General features: G+C 39.3%; 1 protein-coding gene across 3 annotated transcripts in view; it reads left to right on the top strand.

Annotated features, from left to right (window-relative positions):
- MAGI2 (membrane associated guanylate kinase, WW and PDZ domain containing 2) overlaps positions 1 to 25836 on the top strand; it is a 1132945-nt gene that overhangs the window by 334609 nt on the left and 772500 nt on the right. For all 3 annotated transcript variants that reach the window (XM_074942551.1, XM_074942550.1, XM_074942552.1), the window contains exon 2: positions 10729 to 10845. In XM_074942551.1, coding sequence (XP_074798652.1) covers positions 10729 to 10845 — 117 coding nt within the window. The remainder of the gene's footprint in view (positions 1 to 10728; positions 10846 to 25836) is intronic.

The raw sequence follows: 25836 nt of genomic DNA, 5'->3' as shown, positions 1-25836 counted from the left end.
CAGACCCGGGTTCCTGCCTTTTCCAAATTACCACAAATAATAGGGTCCATTATTCCTTTGATTTCCCATGGCTTTTCTGCAAGTCAGCTGCAATTTTTTGACAATCATCCCACAAATCAAGTATGGCCTTAATCTATTTGTTTTCACATAAGAACATAAGAATGGCCCTACTGGGTCAGACCAAAGGTCCATCTAGCCCTTTATCCTGTCTTCCAACAGTGGCCAATGCCAGGTGCCCCAGAGGGAATGAACAGAACAGGTAATCATCAAGTGATCCATCCCCTGTTGCTCATTCCCAGCTTCTGGTAAACAGGGGCTAGGGACACCATTCCTGCCCATCCTGGCTAATAGCCATTGATGAACCTATCCTCCATGAACTTATCTAGTTCTTTTTTGAACCCTGTTATGTCTTGGCCTTCACAACATCCACTGGCAAGGAGTTCCACAGGTTGATTGTGCATTTTGTGAAGAAATACTTCCTCTTATTTGTTTTAAACCTGCTGCCTATTAATTTCATTTGGTGACCGCTAGTTCTTGTGTTATGAGAAGTAGTAAACAACACTTCCTTATCTACTTTCTCTACACCAGTCATGATTTTATAGACCTCAATCATATCTCCCCTTAGCTGTCTCTTTTCCAAGCTGAAAAGTCTCAGTCTTATTTCTCTCTCCTCATACGGAAGCCTTTCCATACCCCTAATCATTTTGTTGCTCTTTTCTTAACTTTTTCCAATTCCAATATATCTTTTTTGAGATGGGGCGACCACTTAATTTGTGGGCGTACCATGGATTTATATAGAGGCAATATATTTTCTGTCCTATTATCTATCCCTTTCTTAACGATTCCCAGCATTCTGTTTGCTTTTTTGACAGCTGCTGCACATCGATGTTTTCAGAGAACTATCCACTATCCAAGATCTTTCTTGAGTGGTAACAGCTAATTTAGACGCCTTCATTTTACATGTATAGTTGGGATTATGTTTTTCAATGTGCATTACTTTGCATTTATCAACATTAAATTTCATCTGCCATTTTGTTGCCCAGTGACCCAGTTTTGTGAGATCCTTTTGTAACTCTTCGCAGTCTGCCCGGGGCCTTAACTATCTTTAGTAATTTTGTATCATCTGCAAATTTTGCCACCTCACTGTTTTCCCGTTTTTCCTGGTCCCAGAACAGACCCCTGGGGGGACACCACTATTTACCTCTCTCTATTCTGAAAACTGACCATTTATACTTACCCTTTGTATCCTATCTTTTAACCAGTTACCAATCCATGAGAGCACCTTCCCTCTTATCCTGTGGCAACTTACTTTGCATAACAGCCTTTGGTGAGGCTTTCTTAAAATCTAAGTACACTATATCCACTGGATCCCCTTGGTCCACATGCTTATTGACCCCTTCAAAAAATTCTAGTAGATTGGTGAGGCATGATTTCCCTTTACTAAAACCGTGTTGACTTTTCCACAACAAATTATGTTCATCTATATGTCTGACACTATTGTTCTTTATTATAGTTTCAACCAGTTTGCCTGGTACCTAAGTCAGGCTTACAGGCCTGTAATTGACGGGATCACCTCTGGAGCCCTTTTTAAAAATTGGCGTCACATTAGCTATTTTCCAGTCATCTGGTACGGAAGCTGATTTAAATGATAGGCTACAGACTACAGTTAGTAGTTCTGCAATTTCACATTTGAGTTCCTTCAGAACTCTTGGGTGACTACCAGTTGGTCCTGGTGACTTATTGCTGTTTAATTTATCAATTTGTTCCAAAACCTCCTCTAATGATACTCAATCTGGGACAGTTCCTCAGATCTGTCACCTAAAAAGAATGGCTCAGGTTTGGGAATCTCTCTGACATCCTCAGCTGTGAAGACCGATGCAAAGAATTCATTTAGTTTTTCCGCAATGGGCTTATCCTCCTTGAGTGCTCCTTTAGCACCCCAATCATCCAGAGTCCCCCCTGGTTGCTTAGCAGGCTTCCTGCTTCTGATATGCTTTAAAAAAAATTGCTATTACTTTTTGAGTCTTTGGTTAACTGTTCCTCAAATACTTTTTTTGGCCTTCCTAATTGTATTTTTACACTTCATTTGCCAGTGTTTTTTTCTTTCTATTTTTCTCACTAGGATTTAACTTCCACTTTTTAAAGGATGCCTTTTGCCTCTCATTGCTTCTTTTACATTGTTGTTTTGCCACGGTGGCTCTTTTTTGGTTCTCTTACTATGTTTTTTTTAATTTGTGGTATACATTTAAGTTGAGCCTCTATTATGGTGTCTATAAAAAGTTTCCACACAGACACTGTACCCTTTAATTTCTGTTTAACTAACCACCTCATTTTTGTGTAGTTCCCCTTTCTGAAATTAAATACTACATTATTGGGCTGCTGTGGTGTTTTTCCTGCCACAGGGATATTAAATTTAATGATATTATGGTCACTATTACCAAGCAGTCCAGCTATATTCACCTCTTGGACCAGATCCTGTGCTCCACTTAGGACTAAATCAAGAATTGCCTCTCCTCTTGTGGGTTCCAGGACCAGCTGCTCCAAGAAGCAGTCATTTAAGGTGTCAAGAAACTTTTTCTCTGCATCCCATCCTGAGGTGAATGTACCCACTCAATATGGGGATAATTGAAATCCTCCATTATTATTATTGAGTTTTTTATTTTAATGCCTCTCTGATCTCCCTGAGTATTTCACAGTCACTATTCCCATCCTGGTCAGGTGGTCGGTAATATATCCCTACTGCTATATTCTTATTATTAGAGGATGGAATTTCTATCCATAGAGATTCTATGGTACAGTTTGATTCATTTACTATTTTTACTTCATTTGATTCTATGCTTTCTTTCACATATAGTGCCACTCCCCCACCAGCACGACCTGTTCTGTCCTTCCAATATATTTTGTATCCTGGTATTACTGTATCCCATTGATTATCTTCATTCCACTAAGTTTCTGGGATGCCTGTTATATCAATATTCTCATTTAAAACTCTAGTTCACCCATTCTATTATTTAGACTTCTAGCATTGGTATATAAGCACTTTAAAAACTTGTCTCCTTTTAGCTGTCTGCCATTACATGATGTAATTGAATGGGACTCTTATTTGACTGTTTCTGATCAGACCTTGCCTGTATTTTCTCATTTTCCATCCTCTTGTCCTCATTAGAACATAGAGATTCTCTATTTATAGATCCTCTGCTAAGGGATGTCTGAACCATGTGCTCCTCCGCACCTGTTGGCTTTCCCTTAATTTTAAAACTACTCTATGACCTTTTTAATGTTAAGTGCCAGCAATCTGGTTCCCTTTTGGTTTAGGTGGAGCCCATCCTTCCTGTATAGGCTCCCCCTTTCCCAAAAGTTTCCCCAGTTCCTAATAAATCTAAACCCCTCCTCCCTCCACCATCGTCTCATCCACACATTGAGGCTCTGCAGTTCTGCCTGTCTAACTGGCCCTGCATGTGGAACTGGGAGCATCTCAGAGAATGCTACCATGGAAGTCCTGGACTTCAGTCTTTTACCTAGCAGCCTAAATTTGCCCTCCAGGACCTCTCCCTTCCCTATGTTACTGGTACCTACGTGTACCACGACCACCGGCTCTTCCCCAGCACTATACAGAAGTCTATCTAGATGTCTCGAGAGATCCACAACCTTTGCACCAGGCAGTGAAGTCACCATGTGGTTCTCCCAGTCATCACAAACCCAGCTATCTATGTTTCTAATGATCGAATCACCCATTACTAATACCTGTTTCTTTCTAATAGCTGGAGGTCCCTCCCTCGGAGAGGTGTCCTCAGTGTGAGAGGATACCCCAACATCATCTGGAAGGAGGGTCCCAACTATGGGATTGTTTCCCTCTGCTCCAGTTAGATGCTCTCCTTCCCTGGGACTTCATCCTTCTCAACAGCACAGAGGCTGTCAGACCGGGTGTGGGACTGTTCTACTGTGTCCCGGAAAGTCTCATCTATGTACCTCTCTGTCTCGCTCAGCTCCTCCCGTTCAGCCACTCTGGTCTCCAAAGCCTGTACACGGTCTCTGAGGGCCAGAAGCTCCTTGCACCAAATGCACACATACGCCACCTGCCCATAGGGCAGGTAATCATACATGCTGCACTGGGTGCAATAAACTGGGTAGCCCCCACTCTGCTGCTGGGCTTCTGCCTGCATTCTCTTTTTACTCTGGCATCTGGTTCCTTTGTTGTTGTTGTTTATATCAAGGGGGTGTTTTTGTCTTTTAACTTTAAAGAATGTTGAGTTCTAGCCCCTACTCACACACCCCCGTAAACTACCTCACAAAACTCCCGTTAGCCACTCCTGTTCGCTAGCTCGTCTGGTCACTTAGGAGTGGGCTTTTTAAATCACTGGTCTCCCTGAGAAGCCCTGAGTAGCCCCACCCCCTGGTTAAGGGTTCATGGGTGTTAAAAGGCTTAGGGATCACAGCCTCGTTAAGAAGCTCTCAGCCTTACCTAGCAGGCCGCTACGCTCAGCACACACACATTCAGCACAGGGTCCCCCAAACAAACAAACAGAGCACACAGTATATTTCATTCAAGCAGCAAGCACACCACAAACACAGATACATGCACTACAGACAACAAACTTACCCCAAGGGTCACATTATCACTCCTCCTTCACCTGGAGTACTCCCCTGTTAGCCACTTCTGTTCGCTAGCTCCTCTGGTTGCTTAGGAGCGGGCTTTTTAAAGCCCTGGTCTCCCTGAGTAGGTACTTATCTTAGGGAATTTACATTTTACTTTTCTAAGGCATGTAGGTCATGTAAAGATGGAAATTTAGACATGAGACTCTCTTACTCATAGACTTCTCTTACAAATGTTATTTATAGAACCCAGGAAAACAGAAATCTTTTCCATTCAAATCCCTATAAATAAAATCTCCAAGACAGTAGTTCATGGTTGAGATGTGATTGATTATACTGTTAAAATACAAATAACATCTACCATACCATGTCCTAGGAAGTCACTTTGTTGAAAAGTTATGATACAGGATGAGAAAGTAGTAATTCATGCACATTTTGTAAAATATTTATTAGTAAGCTAAATCCAGAAGAATTATATTAGTTTTATATATTTTATTTCTTACTCCTAACGTAGTTTGAACAGCAAGAGGAATATTCACACTTTGCAACCAATCCTTCTCTGAAAAATAAAAACAATAAAGTTCCATCTGCAGCATCTCAGGGTTACAAAATGGGAAAATATGAAAAGCCACTAACAACATTCAGGCTGGGGAAAAGTATAAACTTCCTTACATTTATCTCTGTTATTTTTTCAGAAATAGCAATTATCCTCTCCAGTTTTGAATTTTTTAATCAGCTACAAACTGTTTAATATCCCTTTGTGTATTTTTATTGCATTTCTTTAAAAAATGGGCTTTGCTACTAGCTTTTGAGAGGAGAAAGAAACTAGACTCAAAATATATATTAAAACACTATGAAAGGATATACTTTGCTCATTAAATTCATGGGTGAAACATGCAAAGAGACATTCTTAGTTTGACCAAGTGTATTTAATTTTGTAATCTATGGGATCAAGTTCAATCAAGTCTACGAGTTTGCCGTCATGATTGGTAGCTGCATCTAAAACAGACATAGAATCATAAATATATAGAGCTGGAAGGGACCACAAGAGCTCATCAAAGTCCTGAGGAGAAGCAGAATCAATACGTGTACCTAGACCAGCCCGGACAGGTGTTTTGTCCAGCCTATTCTTAAAAACCTCCAGTGGTGGGGATTCTACGACCTCCCTTAGAAACCCATTTCAGAACTTACCTATCCTTATAGTTTGAAAGTTTTTCCTAATATGTAACCCCAAACTCCCTTGCTACAAGTTAAGCCTGTTGTTTCTTAAGAGCATAAAAACAGCCATAGTGGTCCAGACCAATAGTCCATTTAGCATATCCTGTCTTCTCTCAGTGGTCAATGCCAGATTCTTCAGAGGGAATGAACAAAACAAATTTTGAGTGATCCATCCCCTGTCATCCAGTTCCAGCTTTTGGCAGTCAGAGGTTTAGGGACTAGGGTTGCATAGGGTTGCATCCCTGACCATCTTGGCTAATAGCCATTGGTGGACTTACCCTCTAGAAACGTGTCTATTTTTTTTTTAACTCCGTTATATCTTTGACCTTCACAGCATTCCCTGGCAGTGAGTTTCACAGGTTGACTGTGTTGTATGACTTCCTTTTGTTTCTCTTAAACCTGCTGTCTGTTAATTTAATCATGTGACCCTGGTTTGTGTATTATGTGAAGGAGTAAATAACACTTTGCCATTCACTTTCTCCATACCATTCATGATTGTTGATTGTTCATAATTGTCTCTCTTTTTTTTTAAGCTGAACACTAACCGTCTTTTAATCTTTCATCATACGGAAGCTGTTCCATACCCATAATCGCTTTTGCTGCCATTCTCTGTACCTTTTCCAAGTCTAATGCATCAGATTTTTTATTCACATTCAATTTGTGATCTGCTATAACCCCCAGATCTGTTTCAGGAGTACTATCACCTAGTCAGTTATTCCCCATTTTGTAGCAATGCATTTGATTTTTCCTTCCTAAGTGTAGTACTTTGTATTTGACTTTGCATTTTGTGTTTTGTGTTTATTTTGCATACAGTATGAAAGAGATCATTACTGGAAGTATTTAATTGCTATCCTATAATTCCCAGCTAGTAAAGCCATGGGATTCCTTGAAATTAAATGGAACTGAAACACAGTATATGCCTCAAGCCAGGAAAAAAAAGACCAGACATAGCTGCTAATACATGGATCCTCTATGACATAGTTGTCTGACTCAGCCTGTGGAGAGGATGAAATTAATTTTTTAATTATGATCTTTTGGATGGATTCAGGAACCCAGTACCATCTAGTCTCCTTCACGCAGAGTAGCTCTTCCGCTTGTTACAATGGGAGATTGGTAGAATGTGCATAGTAACTTAAGAGCATAGTAACTTATAGGACTCCATCCTGCAAGCTGTTGTGCTTGGCTTTAGTGGGGCTCCACACTGGCACAGGTGCGCCTACCCATGTTGAGCAATTTGCGAGATCGGGTCCTTAGTAAAGTAACTGTTTACATTCAGCATCTGCCTGGGAGGAGCAATTTTAGGACCACATCTATTTATGCCCTTTGTTTATTTGGCCATTTCTGCATAAATTTACCTGCTTTTCACAAACATTTGCAATAATATCAGGTGTTAGGCACACAGCCTATACCTAACAAGCTATAATTCACATTACAATTCACATCTTTCTAGAGCTATCATTTCAGGCTTCCAGCAGGCTCAAGAAAATGTTCCGTTGGTTTATGCCTCGTCGTGCTAGGGATGTTTATTCACAACCAAAATAGCTATAAACTTACCTGATTGATTGATTTTTTTTAAAGGAAAGTTGCATTGTACAGAAAAAAGAAAAGGAGTACTTGTGGCACCTTAGAGACTAACCAATTTATTTGAGCATAAGCTTTCGTGAGCTACAGACTAACACAGCTGTTACTCTGAAACCTGTCATTGTACAGAAAGTTAACTTGTCACGGAAGCTGGAAAAATATGTCAGGTGGGTTGGATATGGTCAGTTATATATGTCTCTACTTCTCCACAAAAACAGAGGCTACTTCTCATACAAAGTTCTTTTCTCAAGTTCTTATCCTTCAGGTTTAGTACCTTTAGCTGTTACAGATAGTGCCAATGGTGCTTTCCTTTTCTTTCTAAAATAAGCTCAGTGTATAATTTTGCTAAACCTTATTACAGCCTTTTAAAGAACATATTCCTATTTTTGTATTTCTTGTCTTATGATGTTGTTCCTGATTTTTTGTATCAGATGATTTAAATGTAACCCATTTCTGTTAAATGAAGGCTTGTTTCATCATGGAGACTCATGAATGTTTCCTGCAGAAAGTCTCAGGGCACAGTATTGCTTCTACTCATGTCACTGGGTGTTCTCCCTTTGACCTCAGTGGGAGCAAGATCAGGCTGCTAAAAGCCTGCTGGCCAATGTTTTAAAGATATAGTAGGCACCAGTTGAAAATTGGTGCACACCTTTAAAGAACACTGAAATGAATTAGAGCAGCAGAACATTTTAGAGTGATAGAGAGGGGAAAATGTCAATTTTTTTGCTTAAATAAAAATTCCTTCCCATAGGAGTATTTGTCATGCATATGAAATCGAATATAATACAGTTTCAGCCTTCTGAAATGTAAACCTAATTGTTCTATCAGAGTCACAAAATAGCATCATATGACCAAATGTCAATTAACGATAGGAACATAATGATTTTTAATAGGGAAATACTTTGGCTTATACATATTCTTTCTGTGATTTGTCTGACTGCTCTTTAGATCAGATCATTAAAACAAACATTTTTCCATGCTACAGTATATAACGATGTGCAGAGTACAATGTTGGTATGTTGCACTAGTGTGTGGAGGTTGGCAGTTCTTTTCCTGAATCACAGGGTTCAAGTATTAAGGCTGATCTTAAATTCAGTTATTGAATCTGTGCATAAGAAGTAGAAGGTTATGGATATCATTTATTGTTCATATATATATATATTTATACTTTCATTTGAAATTTACATTTTTTACAAAAGTATCAGGTGACTCTTTTCATGTCGTGTTGTAAGGATTTGTGGTGCATTTTTCTGACACAAGGTGAAATAAATGGCTGTTTTGAAGAGGTGGATGTAAACCAAGACTGCATTTTTAGGGTCAGGAATTCACGTACACTACTAAATGTAAAAAGAAAGGGAATACTTGTGGCACCTTAGAGACTAACAAATTTGTATTCCTTTTCTTTTTGCGAATACAGACTAACACGGCTGCTACTCTGAAACCACTACTAAATGTAGTTACATCAGAGCCATTTCCATAAGGTGACTGATTCTAGCTTATGTCAGTAGGCAGACTACATTTGCTGTTCTATAGCTGGCATTTTCTCAGGCTGCCAGAAAGCATCTGCATCAGTGGGTATGTTCCATGCATCAGAGAGAGCAAGAGCTGCAGGACCTTTTACTCTTTACAGCCAATCAGAAAGGATGGTTAATTCCTATCACTAGCAGAGCGTTTCTCTGCAGCTTTCCTCCAGCCCTCACTTCTCTGTATTCTTGTAATAATCTAGCAGGAGTAGGCATGGTCTAGTCCTACACATAAAGCCTGTGGTTAGAAACAAGGTTTGGTAGTGCTGAAGTAATGGACTGAGTAGCTCAGCTTGGACAGCTGCAGAGCAGAGACGAGACCTGCATGGAAGACCTGACTATCTGGGAAACCAGCACATAGGTACTTTGCATGTCTTGATGGGATGTTTATTGTAGAAGTCAGTTGCTTTTGATTTTAACTAAAGCTTGCAATTTATTTATAAGCTTTTGTGGAATTGGAACAAAAATGTTTTGAAGTTGGTGAAAAACAGTGGAGGTAAAAAGACTATTGACTTGCTATTGACAGGGAAGTAGGAATAATTGTAAGGAGAAAAGTATTTTGTTTGTATAACCATTGGCTGTTTCCATTGGCATTCGATGTGATGGGGATAATCAGGCTGGGGAGGATATTTGCTCATAGTTGCAGGACAATCTTTCTGTATACAGAGTCCAAGTACTTTTTGTGAGAGGGTTCAGCTACAGCTGTCTTTTGTTTTGCATGCTTTGAGGTTGAATGTGTGACGCAACAAGTTAGAAATCAATCCAACTGTGAGGTTTCATCTTGGGGAATATGTCTGTGAATGGCATGTGAAGGGTTTTCTATATTATCCCTCATGTTAAACAGTATAACCCTCATGTTAAACAGTATTTTGGGAAAGTAAGAAATGTAGCTATTTATAGATTTTTGCCTATAGTAACAAAACATGATCCATGAGTTAGTTAATTGAGATGGAGGGAAATATTTCTGGAAATGTTTATTAAATAAATTAGATTTGATTTATGTATCTGTTTTTAATAATTGAATATGATGCATACAATAACCAGCTGAGCAGTGATTCAATGTCTAAGCTGGTTTGCTTTAAAGTAATGGTGAAATTGGAGAGACTGTATGTTCAACCTGATTCCCTTCATCTACATGCAAGTTTGTAAATTTTTTTCAGATGCTATCACCCTACTATTGATTTGATTTCAGTGAGAGCAAATCAAGTGCACTTATTTCATTTCCATTATATATTGTCCACATGCAGGGATCATTTATAGTGAACATGGTATTGATTATTTATTATTTTTGTGAGCATTAAGGACATTTGAGAGTGTTTTAGTTACATTTTATTCTGACTGCCTTTGGAGTTAGAGCTTTTCACGTGACGTATAGGGACAGTTTGGAGAAGGAAATTCTCTTTTTTAATAAGCTGATGGGCAATGGCTAAGGAATCATGCAGAGCGTAATACATGTTATCTGCCTGTGCAGTAAAATACTTTGACATCTCTGTCTGTGGTTTTTGTGTCATAGATGTCTGGTTTTTTTAATGTTGTGGATTTTACTACTCAATTGTCATTAAGTGTTTTCGTTCTTGAAAATAATTATCAATGAGAAATTATATTATTATGCTGAGTGCATTTCTGTAGCTAAAAACTGTCCTTTGTCCTGGCAGTAGCATAAAGGAAAGTGATCTGTACAGTAGCAGAGCCTGCAAGTGACTGATTCTATTGCAAGCCGAAGGCGATTATTTAATTTTTTTTAAAAAGAAGTTAAAATCTGTGACTAGCTTTGTTTTGTCTTTTATTCAGTGGCCTCTTGTCGCTTTTACAGGAGGCATCGTTGATAAGGACCTTCGTCACTACCTCAATTTACGGTTCCAGAAAGGTTCGGTGGACCACGAGCTCCAGCAGATCATACGAGACAATCTCTACCTCCGCACAGTGCCATGTGAGTATTGGGAAGAATATGTACCCTTTTTCTGGATGAGGTGACCAGTTACCAGAATGAACGTAGATGCAAGTTAAAAATCATAAAAGCATCAAAATACAAAGAGATGGGGGGATTTTTTTGGATAGAGCAGCTTCTTTCTGATTTGTGACTTGGTGTGGACCGAATTATTGCTTAGAGACTACTCCAGATAATTCAGAGGTAATTTCTAGTGTTGCTAGCTGTGTTGGAAGCTGCAGCTATGGCAAAGAGAGTATTTCTAAGTACAGTGGCTTCTTCTGTAGTTGGTCTGGTTCTAAAAAATTAAAATAAAAAATAATTTGACCATTTTGCAGGACAGTTAAGCTGGTGTCTGATAGTTGGAATTTTATCTGTACCATAAAGAATCCATATGGGTTTTATCATTTATGTATTATATTGGAGGAGATGGAAATACAATAGGAGGAGGAAGAAGGAAATATACTAATTAAGAGACTGCATAGTTTAGTTGCAGCTGGTATGGTCTCAAGCGTTCAACCTGTCTAGCGGCTGCATGAAGTTTTTGGTGGAATACAAGTCAACTATATTTAGATCTAGAGCCTTAGATAAACTTTTTGGTCATATTTTTAGTAGTGAATCAATTTACATATCTGTATACTAGCCATATGAAGAGTAGTAATATAAGAAATGCCAGACTAGCAGCACCAAGTGTTTCTGAATAGAGCTGTTTGGTGACTGACAATATGTCTGTCAAAACTCATACCTCTGGCATAGTGTAATAGCTGGATAAATGTAATCCAAAACTGCTGCATTTAAATCGGGAAGTGCGGAGTGTGCACCCTTGAACTTGCAGGTGTGACATTAGAGTGATGGGCCAAGGAAGATGGATTAAAGTAAGTGACTGTACTGTTTACACGGTAACGGGTGAATGCACTTTGAAAGCTGTGATGTTGTCAGTGTTCCTATCTGAGTTTCATCTTCAGTGATATGAAAGAAAGTAGATATGAAGCACTAAAAAAGAGGCATAGTCATTTTCACTATGTTTTGAAGCTGAAGGTAAATAAATATAATATCTTACTTTCAGGTGAACAACATGTCCCTGGTAGGACTAAAGGATGCTTATATGTTATTTTTGTGTGAGAGTTGTGACTAACTGGGTTTGCTTTAAATGCATTATGAAGAAGAATAGTGGATCCAGGCAGAGGTGAAAATGCAAAGATGTTTTGAGACCAGGGCCTAGCACAATATGGTATTGTTAAAAGTTATCTAAACATAGGGGTATATCGAGGGCCATTGACACACTAAGTTGGGTATTTATAATACCCCTCTTCAATTTAGAGTATCAACCAAAATGGATGGATTGCCACTGATATTTTACTTCTGGAGATATGGATTTTAAAAGACAATGTGACCAGTGTGAAAACATATCCGTACCTGCTACCTGGCATCCTATGGTTAGGTTTGATAGGGGGAGAATATCTGAGTAGCAGGCGTTTCAGTAGTCAACCATTTCTCATGTAGTGAGTAATTTAGATTTAGAGCTGTATCATGCCCTCGATCCACACATGCAAACTCCAGTGACGTCAGTGGAAGCTATGTGTGTGCACTGAGGGCATGATATGACCTCAAGATTTGTCTAAATCGAGAAATTAACTAGGCCAGCAAAATACTGCATTGCATACTATAGTATATACAAGGAGGTATGTTACCAAGCAGGAGCAAATGTATCAGTGAAAAAAAAGATGGGTGCAGTAGGACCATGCAGAAGGATAGTACACTCACTTACAGGTTGGCTTCCAGAGTAGATAGAATTTGAATTGAATTGAAATGAACTAGAGGTAAAAGGGTAAAGAACAATCATGAGAAACTGTTATAGACCCACTTGGATAGGATAAGAAAGCTGACCACGAAATATTTATACTGATAAGAGAGTCTGAAAAATCCAAGAACATCAATCAGAAGAGATTTCAATTACTTTGATAGTGACATGGATGACAATTGTTGAATTACTAAGTAACCAGGCATGTTCTTGGAGACAGTGTAAAGCCATTTTCCTACTCCATTTGCAGGTGGTAGGAAAAAAACAACCATGGTCTGGTGAGCATGACATCTTGTTCAAAATGGTCTTAAAACCATTGGAAAGATAGATAGCATCTCCAAAATATGGGAATTTTAAAATAAAACAATTAACAGAATACACAATGAGTTTACCTTTGATTTTTGTTGAAAAGTTTACTTATACCCAAATAATAAATATTGAAAAGGACATTATCATATACAATAGGCCCCACTTTGTCCATTCGTTTCTTAAAACTGTCAGAATTTAGGAGACTACAATATATCTTGCATGTGGGTTTATTCTGCTTCCAGAGTTCATGCGTAAGTCCAGTCAATGTTAACGACATATACACCTGCGCATTTAGAGGAGAATGCACTCCTAAACTATTTTCTGTTTTTAATATACCTTATGAACTTACTTCTTTACAATTATCAAGGGCCTGGTTTTTCAGGGAGACTGAGCAGTCACAGCTCCCATTGACTTAAATTTGTGCTTCAGGCAGTTAGCACTTCTGAAACTCTTTATTAGAAGGTAAAAGTCATGGTTGACAATACAAAATGATTTTTTATAAACAGTAAAGAGACAATTTCACAGGTATATAGCTAGATTATCAAATAAACTATTCCATTGCCAGTAGATCTAAGAAAGACGATGAATGTAGCTCATGCATGTGCTTCCCACAAATCCTGCCACAAGACATAGCAGTAGCCAGGGTGAAAGTAATATGAAACACTTACCAGTACGGGGGCCTGGCTCCGGGCCCCTGGAAGAGACAGTGCCTTGGGCAGAAGGGGCGGGGCTGAGGGTCAGCCTCTCCCAGCCATCCGCGCTGCCTGGCCTGTGCCGCCCGGGGCTCCTGCGGCGATTTAAAAGGGCCCTTTTAAATCGCCGGTCCCAGGGCAGCTGCCCCTTTTGCTGCCAACTGGGGGGGAGGGGGGGCGAAAGGGGCAGCGATGTTAAAGCGCTGCTGCAGCAGCACTTTAAGGAGGATCCCGTGCCTCGGCAGTGCTTTAAGGAGAATTACACCCCCACTGTCATCACAGCAAAAGATCGGCAAACTGAGGGTCAAATTAAAAGGCACAGGCACACAGCTGTTGGAGTGCATAGAAGCTTTGTGCACAACAAAAAAACAGAGGGCCAGGTTCTCATCTGTTATAAACCAGGGTAGGCACTCTGAAGTCAGTGGAGTTTGGCAAACTTTTACCAGCTGCAAATTTGGCCCGCTAAATGATATTTTCCCTTTTGTGAGCAAAGAGGCTGAACAGGCAGAAATGCATAAAGATATGCAAAAATAAAGAGAGTGGGTCAAATTCCTTGCTCATAATTCAATGGGTTTCGTGGGTGTGACCAAGATCAGAATTTGGACTCTTGGGCTTACTTTCCTTGCAATTTTTTTCATGTGTTTGGCCTTGCAAATCTGTTTTCACCAAAGGGGAACTGGTCATATGACCCGATGGCCCAAATGCTGCCTTCAGTACATGTGTTGCAGTAGTCATAGACAGATGAAATAGATTTTCACTACATTGCCGATGGAAATTACATGTACATATCCGATGGCAGAATTTGGGACTATATTTGCAAGGCTTTTGCAGTGAAGCAGCAGTTAACTAACTCTATCCCCAGAGCTGTGCGGACAGCATTAATGAAGCAAGGAAATGAAGAAAAAGGCATGTTCATGTGAAGCTGCATAAGAAAAGAGATAAAAGTAGCAAGGGACACATCAACATGTTGAAGCTTTTAAATGCTTCAACTATAACAAACAATGGAGAGCAAAACAAAGTCTATTTAAAACAGAGTTGGCCCTTTGAGTAGTGTGAGGGACACTGCTACATCCATCACAGCCATGCAAAGGTCCTCCCCGAAGACCAGCAGACAGAGTTAACTCCCAGCATAGATTACGCACAGCTGTACAGATGAAGCAGGGCTTTGGACAGTCAGACACTCAAAGGAAAGCCAGGGAACTCTGTAAAAAGGTAGTTGGAGGGGAGAGGGGCCTGTGGGAGCACAGATCTCAATGTCCAGTTGCTAGTAGTTGAACTACCCTTTTCTTGGTGTGGTTTTTTTTTTTTTTTTTGGTATTATGTACAGTTCACCCTTAGTGTAATTGCATGGCAGAGGCTTATTGAGGGGTGAGGAGCAATGGCCAAGGAGGTGTTATGCTGCACAATATCCTCAGGAGGAGGTGTGTGGTGAGATAGTTGCTGAACCATAGAAAAGTTATAGCAAGCATTGACTCCGCTGTAACTGTCCTGGTGCTAGCTGGGATGGAGGAGGGACCACAGACACTCTTCTGATGCCATAAGTGCTGGGGCAGTGTTTGTCATGCTGTATCTTGTGCTACATAGTGCTTGTAGCCAAATTGCAGATGACACATGCGCAGAGTGTGAGAGAGGAAGTGGCTGTCCATTCTTCCTTATTCTTCATGCAGAGATAGCCCTACCTGAGACCTAACTAGCAAGGATAAAGTATTGTGGAGAACACTGGCTTAGAGGAAACCTTTTTTAGTGGTGGTGGTAATGCTCCATTGCACGTTCTTAAGGATGCTGTTCCAGATGCCCCATTATACAGGTTTTCAAAGAAATACAGACTGAAGATTGGGTTTACATATATTCCTCCCCCAAAGGATATATTCACACAACCTTGTAAATTACTGACTAAGCAGCGCTGTAAGGAGCAATGCCAAGGACAAAGAGACTCTTAGAAACAGTCTACTAACAACCTCCATTCCCGAGGTGTTCGTAAGTCTGAGGTTCTGACGTACTTGCTTTCTTGCACCTAACTTTGTCTATTTAGATTGTAAGATATTTGTCACTGGAATTGTCTCTTAATAGGTGTTTATATAGGGCCTAGCACACTGTAAATCTGGCATCTCTAGGCATATAGGAATAATGCTACCTTTTCTTCCTTTATCTCCACCTATTGTGTCTCATCATATATTTAGATTCTTTGGTTGGGGACTATTGTTTTATTATATTAGAGCCAGATTTTCAAAAGACCTCAATTTCAATTTAGGCAACGAAATAAGGGTCAGATTTTCAAAAGTGCTCAGCACCTAGTCAGTCCCATTGAGAACATATCGGAGCCGAGGTCTTTAGAAAATCTGGTGCTGTGTCTACTTTATCATTATGGGGCAATAATGTCTGATTAGACTCTGTGGGTACTAGTAAGATGCACATAATTTATAATCATAATTATTATTATTTAATTATTAATTAATTAATATATTAATAATAAGAGCATATGAAAGTGAAAGGACAGCTAATACTCGAGATAAGACTATCTCAGTCACATACCAAAGCTAACATCTGGATGGAGGCTGGTTTTATTTCTGAGATAGGAAAGGAAGAGTGATCTAACAATTTTAATTAATAAGTAGCAGTTGATTTTCATCCTTCTGTGAAAACAACAAGGAAGAAGATTAATCTGACCCAGGGATTATGTGCATGTGTGGCCATCATACTGCATAATGCTTGTAGAAATGGTAAAATATTTGGGATTTATGGTGAGTATGGTCTAAAAATATACCTCCAAGAGTGTTCAAAGGAGAGTGTATGGAGGAGACAGATTTTTCTCATAAGTTAACTCAGTGTCCAAAATATCTTTGAGTGAAAAATGACTGTGTGACTCTGTTCTAAAATAAACAAATTAAAAAGACCATATATTGGCAGTTAAGAGTTGCACTTACTCATCACATGGCACTATTCTTAGGATAAAATAACCTGTTCTTTGCACCCAAAAAACAGCAAAGAAGAGTCCACATCAGTGAAAATCACAACTACTAGCTTTAATGAATGTTTTGTTCTTGCACACAGAAGTGTTAGTTATTGCACTGACTTTACTTTGATGGCTCAGAATAAATCAATGCAGGGCCCTTGTGGAATGTTCTTGTTATTTATCTAACGTGGGCACACATTAAAGTTGAAAATTAGTCTATTTAAAGTTGAGTCATTGGCAGCTATGTTCAATATTGATGTATCTTGAGCAAAAATAAAACAAATCATGTGAAAGTGTTAGTAAGATTGAGTTTCATTATTATTTTTACTTATATTACGGTAATGCCTAAAGTCACCACTGATTATTGCCCCATTGGACAAGGTGCTGGACACATAGTAAGAGGCAGTCACTGTCCCAGATAAATGAAAATCTAAACAGATAAGACGCAGTAGCTCTCATCCTTTCCGGTCTACTGTACCCCTATCAGATGTCTGATTTGTCTTGTGTACCCCCAAGTTACACCTCACTACTTGCTTACAAAATCAGACATAAAAATGCATATCTGTTACAGCACACTATTACTGAAAAAAAATTGCTTAGTTTCTCATTTGTACCATCGAATTATAAAATAAATCAATTGGAATATTGTACTTACATTTCAGTGTATAGTATCTCGAGTAGTATAAACAAGTCATTGTTTGTATGAAATTGTAGTTTGTACTGATTTCGCTAGTGCTTTTTATGTAGCCTGTTGTAAAACTAGGCAAATATCTAGATGAGTCAATGTAAACCCCCGGAAGACTTCTCCATAGCCCCAGGGGTACCTGTACGCCTGGTTAAAAACCACGGAGAAGAAAGGTGTGAAAGTGAAACCAAGGCACAGAGAGGTGAAGTAATTTGCCCAAGTTTATACAGCAGGTCAGTGACTGAGCTGTGAACAGAATGCAAGTCTCCTGACTCCTAGTCCAGAGCCTTACTCACTGGGCCATTCTGCCTCTCCTATTATAGGTAATATAAGATCTGGTAATATTAAATGATACTGGGAAATAGAAATACTCACAATACTTGTTAAAGTTATCCAGTATAAATATGTTGATAAATCAATGTTAAAATGATGATGTACTGGTTTTATGTATCTTTTTAATGGATTTTTCATTATAATTTTATGGATTTGTTTTCTTGTTATGCAAAGATGTATCCTAATCTTTTATTATTGTATAAGGGTCTGTCCAATGCCCATCAGAGTCAGTAGTCAGAGGGTATTGGCTCAGGCTCAGAATGCTTTTGCACAGGAGCTTTTTGATATAGTTGGTTTGAGAAAGTGGATAATGATGAAGAGGAATTTGGAGATTTAATTTTTGAATAAATCAAAATTTTGGCTTAATTAATATCCAGGGTAAACATATATCAAAATGGAGTCTGCAAATGGGGAAGAGGCTAGGTGGAAGCATTGTAGTTAGTTGGTAGTCTTCAGGAGGTTAAAGAAACAGAATTTCTGTAAACCTTTCTCAGGTAACTTGTAATGAGTATTTCCAGAAGGTGGCTAACCTCAGCTACTCAGTCATTTATTCTGCTTTGTGCTTATGTGTGAAATATTTCTCTTACAACTATAAACACCAAAGAAAAACAAATGGTACTCAAGGGAAGAAAATGGTATGTGATGTGGTGTAAGAATTGTAGTATGATCATTTGATACAATAAAGGAAGCAGTAGGATTTTATACATTGTATTTCCTTAGGAAGGTAACATGAGGACTTTGTGGTTTTTGCTTATAACAGCCACTACTTTCTTGCATTCCTTACCCCAAAAATCAGAACTCTTGAAATCACAAGTCACTTTTGAATATCAGGAACCAATTTATTTAACTCACACACTGGCCAATGTGTACCACTGCCCTCAAAGGACCTGACCCTGCACCCCTGAAATCAATGGGAGTTTTAACAATGACTTTAATAGGAGCAGGAGCAAGCTCTAAAAGTGGGTAACCCCTGTCTGTCTTTTGGGGTTGTCATGGACAAGATATATCACATAACTAGCTTACGTGATGTAGGTTGTTGTATCTTTTCAGCCATTTGGAGGTTTCCAGAAATGCCACTGCATACCACTTAGCTTGCTAATGATGCCTGAATGTATGCAGCCAGAAATTTGCTATTGCATGATGTGTTTATAGTCACAATTCAGAATTTTGGAGACAATATTTGTTGCTTAGATGAATTATTTTACACTGATCCATTTTTTTCAACAGCTCCCACTTTCTCATGAACTCTCTCTAATGTACTGTTCTTTTCTGCATAGATCCTTTTATATTTGTGAGCCACTGAGAACAAGTGCTATCTGCGATTTAGGTCTAACTTTGAGAAGTCCATATAGTTTTACAACATGATACCAAATGGATTAAAGACAATGATAGTTTTAAATGAATCTTGATGATATCACTAATTTTGTTGATTACTTGATATCTGTATAGAAACATTTACAGATCCAGAACAGCAGGTAAAAGAAGAGGTCACAACGAACTTAAATTGCAAGCTGGGCATGTGCAAAGGCTCTGAGGTGGAATTCAAGTTATTGGATTTCACCTATAAAGTCCAAAATGGTTTTAGTTATCTGAGAGATTATCTCTCTGTCTCTCTGTGATACAGAGCCACAGTGAATATTGCAAACCCAAAGCAGCCAAACATCATGTCACGCTCCCAAAAATCATGATATTGGCTTAGAAATCAAGAGACTTTTTAAAAATAAATTATTGGTCCTTCCTGTTAACCTTCTAGGTTTTTGAACCTTTTGGGTGCACTTAGTTCACATTTTCAAGCTTTTATCTGCTTCCATGAGGGACAGGAATGTACTTTTTTAATGAAAGCTGAGATTCTCATGTAATTACATGACTCCAGGGGCTAGTGTTTTCAGAAAATCACTAAATATTATCCACTGAATGCATCCAATGAAGTGAGCTGTAGCTCACGAAAGCTTATGCTCAAATAAATTGGTTAGTCTCTAAGGTGCCACAAGTACTCCTTTTCTTTTTGCGGATACAGACTAACATGGCTGTTACTCTGAAACTAAATATTGTGAGACTTCTTATAAAATCACAAGAGCTAACAATACAGAACAGAGATGAGAATGGCAGAGGTGCTTGAACTGAAGTTCCCTTGATATAAACAAGAGGTGTAGGTGCTAGGAGGCTATCTCCTATGAGGAGTCCTTTATTTTGGAAATTGCTCCACCAGAGCCCAGATTTGTTAACATTCTGGGCATGCTGCAAAACTCATCTTTTTTTCTCTCTCCGCTTAGCCTGTTGAACGTGGAGTGGGCTGAGGTAGATATATTCGTGGACAGTCTTTTGCTTATTTGGTGATTTTACTTGATAAGATAAGTGCTCAAAGCACATTTTCGACATTCAAAATAATGAGAGAGAGAGAGAATGGGAGTGGTTTTAAAACAAACAGTCAATTTTCCTGCCTAAAATTAAGCTACTGAATCCATACTTAGGCACCTGAAAAAGACTCCATATAGATTTAGGCAATGAGATATGAAAACATCGGTCAAAGTTTCTGTCTGTAACCGTAGGAAACCAGACTTCAGTTGTTTGAATTAGAGTGGCCTGCCATACAGTAAACTGACCATTAGAAACTAGTCAGAATGAATGTCATGAAGTTCAGAAATCTGATAAGTATTCAGATGTTCATAAGCCTCTCTAAATCCTAGCCAAACCACTGACCTCATCTTCAATTCTGCCAGACTCCCAGCTTGTTCACATTTCCCTCTGAAGTATGCCCACAGATCAACAACACCCTAAACACGCCTCTTCTCTGCCCTTCAGGACTCCCCACCCCTTGCTATTCCTTTCCTTGAAATGTGTGGTGTCTGGGTCCCAGTAATGCTCATTGTATGTCTGGCACTACTCTACAGCTTTCTCTTGCCACTGAGATATCTGTATATGTCAGAGCACATGATATCCCTTCCTCGTGAGAATAATGGGGCTCACGGGGAAAGAAGGGATTTCAAACTCTCTCTGTGAACCATAAGCCAAATTCTACAGAAAGCCCTGAAGTGGCACCAAGTTTTAAATAGAAAAACAAAGATTGAGTAGAGCTTTTTTAGGCAGGAGTGCGACCAACCCAGGAGAAGTATTTGCTCAAACCTGAACACTGAGTAAAGTTTTGGTTCAGCTAATGAAAATGGGCTTAACGTGGAGCCTCTGACTGACATAGTGTTTATGAAGAGACCTCATTTCTGCAAATCCTTCCTTAAGTGCCCCCTTTCACCCTGCTTCTCCTGACAGCTTCACGTTCTTCTGGCTTTTGTCCAGTGATTGTTTGTTGTTTCTGGGTTCAACTCTGTTTCCAAGGTCTCTTTCTCCCAGTTCTATCCTTCTTAGAGCTTTTCTCTCATGTTTCAATCCTCCATTATTATCAAGCCATAGTGATACACATCTGCTTCTTGAACTTGCTTTCGCTCTAGTTTGCTTTCGTTCACATCAATTTATCAAATTTGTTTAAAATATTCTGAATGGGGAAATATTTTCAACATGGAGCAGATGGGAAGTTGTTTATGGAAAAATTGCAGAAGTCCCAGACTGCACTTCAAATAAATAAATTAATTGCAGTCTTGAAAAAGAGCAGTCGTTGCAGTCATTTTCTCAGATCTCTATTAGTGCCAAGTGCAGGATGTCATTACAGTGATAGTGTGGGCAACTCTGGGGAAACTTCTTATCTTGGGAATTTTGTGGGAAGGCAAAGTAGCGAATATACAAAAAGTTTTGAAAAATGTGCAGCCTTTCTCATAGGGGTCAGAGGGGTTCCAACACAGATATGATATTAAGTGTTTTTAATGCTGGAATATATATTCAGACATAGATACAAGTGTTTTTGTAGGGAGAATAATACTTGATATCCATTATGATATGAAAGTGTATTTGCATAATGTTCGCTAATAGAAATGAGTCTTTTATATGAAAAGAAGAGTGAAATCCATCCACATTCAGTTACTGATTACATAGTTTCCAGTAACTCTTAAATGATATTTTGCTAATGATAAAAAATGTAGGACAGCAAATTTCAATATTTAGCTATCTTTTTACGTCTTTTTCTTCTCGTTGACTAGTTAACATTTCTCTTCAGATGCTCACTAAGCATAAGAAGAGTTGCGTAGGTGCTAGAGCCAGCGTTTGCGGTCCATGAAGCCCAGAGGTACAATAAGCCCTGATGTGGAGGACGTAGATATGTCAGGGTAAATTATGTTGTTGCTTTTTGAATGAAGGCTGTAAGATCCATAACCCCTTTCTTGCAAAGATAGCCGTGAGAATGGAAACTAAATGCAGAGAATGAATGTTTGCCACTGATGATTCCCTATCACAAGCACCTGGGTTCCACTTCTCCCAACAGCCAGAGAACCGGGGAGGCCATTCTATCAGACATTTGACGCTTTGGTGTTCTAGCATGTGGTCTCTGACACATATTCTGCCAAGCTTTAATAGCTTCAGATAAGATCTTCAGGGTTCTTTAGATAATGACAAGCACATACATATCACAGCCCTTCTTGGAGGGTTTCTTGGGATCCAAAGAATTTTGTATTATATACTGACCTATAATTCTTATAGAAGTCTCATCTATACTGATCTTGAATGTAGTTGGAAACCATGGTACCATACCCCTCAAATATGCGGTATTCTTAATTGTTGGTCCTCAATATTGGGCCCTGTTGCATGTCAATCTGCCTGTGCAAATCATCCCTAAACCTGTATCCAGCCCTTGGGGGATCTGTCATGCATAAGGCAAGACTTAGGCAATGTAGAGGTTTCCGTACCATTGTCCCACATGGGGGGAAGAGCTGATATCTGGTTGGTAAAACAGTCTCATAGGCTTATTAACAACAAGCATAGTTTAGAGTAGCTTGGCCCAAAGCACCCCCGTTTTGACTTTGTGTGCCATTTCTAGTTGCAACAAATATCCCCCAATTGCAGCTGATAAGGTTGTCCGTGATTCCCAACCCTTATGTGGATTAACACCTTTTGTGACTATGATCTATTCAGACATAAAAAAAATATTTTTTTTTAAAGAAAAGGGTGGCAAAAGCACTCCACATGCAAGCGTGGCTGATAGTTTAAAAACGTATGGAAAGATTTTGACTCTTCCAGTTATTTTAAGACTTTGGCAAAGGAATAAAATTGCACTAATTGGGCTGTAGTTTGTCTTACAAGAGTGTGGAATGAATGTTTTATCATCCTCATTAAATCTATGTACGTACATATTACCAACATCAATACCTAGTCATTTTTATTTTCATGTTATGAATAGCTTCAAATAATTTTAAGAGTGTTAAACAGAAAATTATCCTTTGTTTATTAATTTCAGTTCACAGTTATCTCATCAGAAAGCATGAATGTGATAACATAGACTGTGGCTTTCAATTACAGTTTTTTCACAAGAAAATAAAATGTAGAAATTGCTCTCCAAAAATATTTTTGAACTAGGGACTACAAATGGAATCTTAATTAAAAGAAATGGTGTGAATATATTATTAAAGCTGGGGAGCTAACACAGTAAATTAATAACAGGTTGAAAACATTCAGATGCCTTGAGTTTGAATTGGCACATCATATTAGATTAGTGGCCAGCACTGGCAAGCTACCATTGTGAAGAAATTGGCAGTATTGTTGTAGCTATAATATCCTCTTGGTTGTATCTGCAGTCTTAAACAGAAGTATCAAGTATTGATAAGCTTGTTTGGGCAGGGACCATCTTTTGTTATGTTTGTACAGTGCCTAGCACAATGGGCTGCTAGACACTTTAAGAATACAAATAATTAATAATAAGTGGTTTTAAAGCATTATTGTATTGCAGTAGCCTGATGAGGTAGGTAAATATTCTCATACCTCTTTTATGGCACAGAGAGGTTAAATGACTTTGAGGGCACGCAGTGAGTTGCTGCCAGAACTATGGATTCCAGACTCCCATTCCTCTGCTCCATGAGGCAACACTTTCTCTTTTCAGTTGCTTTATCAAAACTTCCTCAAGAGAGCTCATGGTTACTCCTGCTCTTTCCTGTCCATTAGTCTCATTTTGAGGCTCCCTTCTGACTTTCATCACTGAGAATCTTGCACAGATGTTTATTTTTCAGTGCAGATTTCTGTGGCCCAGTTGTGTATGGTTCAGTGCAGATGTTCAAGGGACAAGGATCTGGTGCAGGACTATTCCTGGCTTGTGCTGTTGGCAGATCTAGCCGGTCTCAAAAGGGGTTGGGAGGTGGGAGGGCCCTGGTACTGCCCCATTCTCTCTTGGCAGCTGAGCCAGTGGCCTACAGAAGGGTTCAACAGTGGACTTATAACCTGTACAGCCTATTTGCTCTGTGAGGTATTGTAGCTTCCTGAGGCACAATACTTTCTTGAGCGCTTATCGTCCGGTGCCTTAAAGACATATCTGTACCCTATGTTTGTAAAGAATCTGTTTCTATTGGGTAGTTTATTTTATAAAAGTTCTTTTTAAAAACGAAAAAAAAAATCAGTAAACCTAAAAAGAAAGGAAAAGGTTCCTGTACAATGTGATTATATTGTCTCTCTCGTCTCCTCTTGCTGGATGTGAAAGACTAGAGCAACAATAATAAACATGAGAAAACGTTAGTTGATCTGTATTTTCATTAGCATCGTTAAAAAGGATTCAGAATAAATCTTAAAGGCTTCTTTTTAAAAAGGTTGTAGATTTACATGCTCTCCTCTACAAAAGAGGGAACCTTAAAAGGAGAAAAGATATAGTTGAGGGATTTGTTACAAGAGCTTTATCATCTTTGCCTTTTGTGACAGCGGACTGGCTTGAAATGCAAATAGATTGTGAGTGAAACCCGAGTTCAGCTTTATCCTTTTTTGGTGGCCCATCGTGAACCCTGAATATAACCGTGACATTTTTCAGTTAGGTTAAATTATCATAGTGGTGATATGAAAATTAAATGGTTGCACCTGAAATTGTGGAAATGAGGTGGTAATGTTTTGTGCTAAAGCAATATGAAGTACAAATCCTTCTGCTTCATACAAAAAGCTCAGAAAAAGGGTGTACAATATAGCTCACTTTTATTTTTAAAAATAAAACTTGCCTTGTGTTGCCTTCCTAAAAAAAAAAAAAAAAGGCAGCCTAACACCTTATTAGTCACTGCAAATTTCTTATGTTGTTTCTCACTGAATTTAAAAACATGGAGAAATAGCTGAGGGCACTTGACTACATGCATTTTGGGTAAAGGCCTGATCCAGAGCTCACTAAAGTCAATGGCAAAACTCTTATTGACTTTAGTGAGGGCTAGACCAGGTTCAAAGTGTTGCAATTATCATTAAAAATTGATGGTGTGGCGTGGGCTGTACTGCAAAACAGGGTATGTCTACCCTTGCAGCTGGGGGTGTGATTTGTGGCTCGACGAGACATACTCGCCCTAGGCATCACGGAACTAGTGAACTAAGGCCTTGTTTACATTACGAAATTAGGTCGAATTTATAGAAGTTGGTTTTGTAGAAAGCGTTTTTATACAGTCGATTGTGTGTCCCTACACAAATGCTCTAAGTGCATTTAGTCGGCGGAGTGTGTCCACAGTACCAAGGCAACCATCGACTTCCAGAGCATTGCGCTGTGGGTAGCTATCCCACAGTTCCTGCAGTCTCCGCCGCCCATTTGAATTCTGGGTAGATATCCCAATGCCTGATAGGGCTAAAACATTGTCGCGGGTGGTTCTGGGTACATATCATCAGGCCCTCCCTCCCTCCGTGAAAGCAAGGGCAGACAATCGTTTTGCGCCTTTTTTCTTGAGTTACCTGTGCAGACGCCATACCACGGCAAGTATGGAGCCCGCTCAGCTAACCATCACCGTATGTCTCCTGGGTGCTGGCAGACATGGTACTGCATTGCTACACAGCAGCAGTTTATTGCCTTTTGGCAGCAGACAGTGCAGTATGACTGGTAGCCATCGTCGACGTAGTTCAGGGTGCTCTTTTAACCCACCTCAATGAGGTTAGGGGTGGCCGGGCAAACGTGGGAGTGACTCAGCCAGGTCATTTCCCTTTTAAGTTTCATCTCATGGCGATTCAGTCCTACCGGCAGTGAACTGTCTTTTAATCAGCAGCCAGCAGAAGACAATGGCCAGCAGTCATACTGCACCGTCTTCTGCCGAGCACCCAGGAGATGACAATGGCTAGCGGTCGTACTGCACAGTCTGCTGCCAGCAAGATGTATAAAGATAGATGAAGTGGATCAAAACAAGAA

Source organism: Natator depressus, chromosome 1 (assembly GCF_965152275.1).
Source record: "Natator depressus isolate rNatDep1 chromosome 1, rNatDep2.hap1, whole genome shotgun sequence".
NCBI lineage: Eukaryota > Metazoa > Chordata > Testudines > Cheloniidae > Natator > Natator depressus.
This window is presented reverse-complemented; position numbering and strand designations above follow the sequence as displayed.